The sequence below is a fragment of the Halyomorpha halys genome, unplaced genomic scaffold (assembly GCF_000696795.3).
Source record: "Halyomorpha halys isolate HHAL.00 unplaced genomic scaffold, Hhal_1.1 Scaffold1029.1, whole genome shotgun sequence".
Taxonomy (NCBI): Eukaryota; Metazoa; Arthropoda; class Insecta; order Hemiptera; family Pentatomidae; genus Halyomorpha; species Halyomorpha halys.
The window spans coordinates 336,571-342,106 of record NW_027106971.1 but is presented as its reverse complement, the minus strand read 5'-3'; the positions used below and the strand labels follow the sequence as shown (position 1 = coordinate 342,106).

Below are 5,536 nucleotides of genomic sequence, written 5' to 3'. Positions count from 1 at the left end.
ATTATTAGTTACAGAATAAGAATAATAATTAGAATAGAACAGCCTAAGTCAATTCTAGGAAGTTTTTTATATTGCAATAAGAGAGTAGAAGCTTTAAGGAGCTCCTTCAATCGGACTAACACTGAGGGTATTGTTGAACTTCCCTAACTTCCTACTTTCCTATTACAATATGAAAATTTTCCTGCTAGAACTGACCTGCATTGGCCCACCACCAATTCCGTTTCATCCCTCGCATCACACAAAATCAATTTACACCTGTATAATTTTTTTCTTCTGGAGAATGTTAGTAAAGAAATTTAAATTAAAAAAGATTTTATTATATAAATTTTAAACATTAATACAGGTTTATGTAATTCATGTTGGTGTAAAATAGAAATATATATATACATTCTATAATTTAAGTAATAATTTAGTGATACAGTTATATACATGTTAAAAATAATTGTTTGTATTTCATATTTACAAATGAAACATAACAGATAAGTTTCATTTGAGTCTTTCTTTTTTAATTTTTTCATTTCATATCTAAATAAATCTAAAATATAATTAATTAAAAATATACACAGCCTTGAAGAATATTTCGAGAATGGAGTCAAAATCATTTGTCCAATTTTCTTTTACCCATCGCCAATTCTGAAATAATTTCTCTCATTCTCCTCTGTTCGCTCAATTCTTTGTTCAGTTCTGATATTTCTTTGTCTTTTTCAGATATTACTTTTTCTAATTTAGTGAGAACTAATGACTGTTGCAATATTTCCTAAAGAAAAAAAAGAAAAAATAATTGTATTCATTTATAAGACACAAAGTTGAGTTTCTTTAATTTACAATAAACTTAGATCAGATTTAATTTCTTTTGAAGTTAGAAAAAATAAGAGAACTTAAAAAGAACAAAACACCTATAAAACCATGTAAAATAAAGCCTTAACTTTATTATTAATATAACTAAGGGCCTTAGTTAATGCATAACTATAACATACATCAGTAATTACTAAATTTCTGATTTATAATTATTTTCTGATATTTTGTTCAAGACTCGTATTATAATTCAATTAAAATAAATGATATCTATTAAATCCTAACACTCTTGTTACAGATACATACTCTTCGTATTTTTGTTGTGTTAACCTGTTTCACGGAAATAGGCAACCTGTAACAAAATCTGTTTGCGGTGTGAGGGGGGGAGGGGGGGGGGAATTCATTGTGAATCAGTCAATGCAAATGGTAAGCTCCTTCCAAAAACCAAAAGACTTCCAGTAACTAACGATTTAGGTTTTTAACACCTCAAGAAACCCTTAAATCTGTATTTTCATAGCAACAGAAAAATAAAAAAAATTTCAAGCACTTTTAAAAAAATTAAACCATCCGTCATTCTTAATAGTAATAAACAATAGATGAATATAAAATATGAAAGAATTTTGATAATTATTGTTTTTACATGGTTGTTATGACAATAGTCGGCTTTCACTCATTATCCACTGCTCGTAAACATCACAAAGCCGACGATAAATTTCAATTGGCCTGTTGTTTCAAGCCAACAAACATCAAATCACAGACCACACTTCGCAAGTGGCAGGATTTTCTACAGAGAGGGTATTGAGAAACTTGTGCCACAGTATGATAAATGTCTCAATTTGAATGGCGATTATGAATAAAAATTGTTTAAAAGTGTACCTTTCAAATGTACATAATAAACTTTGAGTTTTTCAATTTGTAAATTCTTTATTTCAAAATGTCTGTTACTTTCTGGACACCCCTCATATTACACATGGTCAGTCAACGATCTTCCAATAGAATATAATCATATTATCGAACTTTTCCCACAAAATTGATTAGTCTTTTTGAAAGTTTAAATAAATTGTTAAAATAATAAAAATAAAAGTAGATAAATAAACTATATGAGAAGATGGTTGAGGATGCAGTCTGAGAATAACACAAATAAATTAAAAAACTTATTTATTTGTGCCAATGTTTTGGCTGGAATTTCTAGTCTTCCAAACAACCTCGATGAAGGCTAGAAATTCATGCCAAAATATTGTGTGTTATTCTCTGACTGCACCCCCAAACATCTTTTCCTCACATATATTATCCAAGGTCAATTATTTTCTCATCGTTATAAATAAACTAAATGGTTTTCCACTAAAAAAAGCTCTACTTTAATTTTAAATAGAACATAACAATAGTTACCTTTTTGCTTGTTTCCACAGTTGCTTCTAAACTGGTCAAGTTTTTCTTTAAAGCTGAAATTTTTAACAATATTATTAATTTATTAGTTGATACATATTTAACTTAAATCTATTTATATGAGTGATGGAAGAAAAGAGAGAAAATTTTGTAGAATTGAAATATTAGAAAAATGAAACATATCTAAAGAACGGTAAAAAACTGAAAAAAAAAAAATGTTTAAGGGAAGAAATTATATAATAATAAAAATAAATAATTAAATCATGTATAATTCTTGTACACAATGTAGACATTTTAATAAGATTATAAAAAAACAAATTGTCCTTCACTAGTTAATAAGTATGTTGTGTACAAGGCAACCCAATGAAGTTGGCATCAGAACATTTTTTTTTTTTAATAAAGTGTTTTTCTCTCTTACAAAAAATTAAAACTTTACTGTATAAAATGACAAATTTATTTTTGATACTACATACTCTTTATAAGAAATAATATGTTGTTCTAGTCATAAATTGATGAAGAGCAGTTGAGGCATGGAAATGGAAAAGGCTGTATGTGCCAAAAAACTAATTTTGAGAATAACGAAAAAAAAAAGATTAAAATTATGAAAAAATGACAGCTCTAGAAACTAAACCGTTCAAGATAGGAACATCCAGTGGTTACCAGTCGACTGAGGCTGGTTTCTTCAACCTTATCCCGTCAAAATTCCATTTTTCTTATTTCTGGCACTACAAAATTTTTTATTTCCATCCCTCAATTGTGACAGAAAGATAATTTTTTTTTGTTCCAGTTTTATACCAGAAGCTACATTGACTTAATTCATTTGACTTTTACAATTATCAATGAACTAACTATATTTGATTATTTATAAAAATGATACAAATCTTTGAAAAAGTAATACATCAGTATTATATAGCAAGAGAAGTTAATAAAATCACTTTCATAAAATATGTTATACTGAAAAACAGGACTAGGATTTTCATGTAATTACAAATGCCAAATATACATATTTAAATTTAAAAAAAAAAATTAATACTTTCAAATAGGAGATATCTAGTTAGGTTTTGGTTTTTGGAAATAATAATAGGAAGAAAAATATAACCAATTCTAGTGGATTTTAGCACTTATTGTGCTAACAACCTACTACAGCAGATTGTCAAATATTTTGAAGAATTTTTTTTTATCATACCCATCCTTAGTTGCCTGGTGATATAAATAAAAATAAGAAATAACAAATATGGAGAGAAATATTAAATTGAACTCAAATGCGCCAGAACATAAACAGTGAGTAGGTATATGAGCCGTTTATTTGGAAAGTAGCATTAGTTCATTAAAAAAAAAAATTAGATGGGTACCTTAACAGTTATATATTTACATGATCTTTTCATTCTAAAGCAAATTGTTACTAATATATTTAAAATCATTCAGATTTCATGACATAAAAACTTACTACGGATTAATGAAGTGATGAAGCACCATTGAAAGAGTTTCAAATAGACATGTAAAATATTATGAACAAAGAAATTATGAGATCACAGCTTTGTGTTTGATTAGTAGAAGTTGAATCATCAATGTGATATGAATTGTTATAAATAATTGATTTTCAAAATTTCACTTCCACCAGAGTGATGGAAGGTGGTTGTTGCTTATTATTTTTATTGGTTCCAACAATTTTCTTAAATTCAGAATATTTAGCTTTTGATTTACTTGGAACATTATATTAAAAAACACGACTTCAAGGATGCCCCATTCAAAACATTGGATTTACTACTGCAATGGGAAAGACTGAAAAACTTTTGTATCAGGTTGGTAGCATTATGGAAAAAAACGAGATAACTCACAAACCGATAAACACAAAGAATTAATAATGAGTTTATTACATTATACACCACATGCACAACAGCCAATAATTCATAAAAAATATTAATTTAATTGAAAAAGTATAAAAGTTGAATATTTTTTTATTGACCACATAAAATGGTATATATTTATTTTTAATCCAAGGTAAATTTACTTTTCCTATGGACTTCTGCTTTGAAAAGAAGTGAAAACGTCATTTTATTAATTGTGAAAGTGGCGTAAGTCCATTCATACCGATAAAAAACATATTCTTTCTTTATCAATGTTTCTTATGCTAATTGGGATGATACATCTGACATCCTTAGAAAAAAAAAAACTTTATTCTACGATGTTATCTATAACACATATTTTTAAATTTAATCCAGCACAAACCTTTTAATATCTCAATCCGAACATATATCGACTTATGTCATTTTCGAAATAAACGGCTCATATCTTTCTCAATAAAAAAAAAATTATATATTTAGATGAAAATCCTAGCCCGACTGATAAAGTTACCTGACATAATTTTATAAGTATAAAGTTACCTGATATAGTCTTATAAGTGTAAAGTTACCTGATATAGTTTCCCTCGCTCCAAGAAGTTCACTACTGACTTGAGAATATTCCTGAGATTTAACTTTGAGTTCTTCTTCCAGATTATTAATTTTGTCTTCTTTGATTCCTAATTGATTTTTGTAGCTTTCGATTTCTTGATTTTGTTGGGATATTATAACAGTTTTAGATCGTAAATTTTGAAGAATCTATAAATAAAAATTAACAATAGCTGATTTATTATACTCAATTAATCCTAAAAAGTAATCTATTATAATTTATCTAAGATTGTAAGCATTCCCATATTAAAATGTCTGTAATGATCATAATATTAAATGCTAGTAAGAGCTAAAACCACAACACAAATAATCAACGATATAAATAAACATAGAAATGATAAGAAATCTTTGTCACTGTTTCAAAATCTCTCGACTGGTACAGGTGGGTGGTCTTGATTTGTTTTTTACTTATTCATTATTAATTTTATTTATTCTTTTTTTGACCTTTATTTAATCTCAACTTACTTCTTTAATTTCCATCTGTTAGTGTGTTAAATTTTGTTTTCTCATATCTCCTTTTCTATTTTTATGTACTATTACATCTCCTGTTCATTTTTAACCTATTATTTTGCGTAAATTTTTTATATTCTTATCAATGTCTATTTTATATTAATAATATTTTTATTTTCTTCACTTATATTTACATAATTTTAACCCTAGCTTAATTTATCTTTTTGTAACTTATTATCCAACTATGTCAAAATATTTTTAGTTATTTTTGAATCTTTTTAGCCAACATGAAGCTCTACAAAGCAGGGTGAAACGTCGGGAAAATAAATAGTTGTTAACTATTTCTTGTTTTCTTTTTGACCGCAAACCTCGACCATCTTCTAAAAAATTTGTTATATATATATAACAAATTTATATACATATATAAATTATCGACTGTATTATTTCAAATTTTG

At 26.8% G+C, this 5,536-nt stretch overlaps 1 protein-coding gene across 1 annotated transcript in view; it reads right to left on the bottom strand.

Moving 5' to 3' along the window:
* Positions 1–210: 210 nt before the first annotated feature.
* Positions 211–5,536, bottom strand: part of LOC106687929 (protein CIP2A) — a 22,412-nt gene continuing 17,086 nt past the window's right edge. The window contains exons 11-13 of the mRNA XM_067045281.1: positions 4,595–4,781; positions 2,185–2,237; positions 211–757 (exon numbers count right to left, since the gene is read on the bottom strand). Coding sequence (XP_066901382.1) covers positions 599–757; positions 2,185–2,237; positions 4,595–4,781 — 399 coding nt within the window. The 3' untranslated portion in view covers positions 211–598. The remainder of the gene's footprint in view (positions 758–2,184; positions 2,238–4,594; positions 4,782–5,536) is intronic.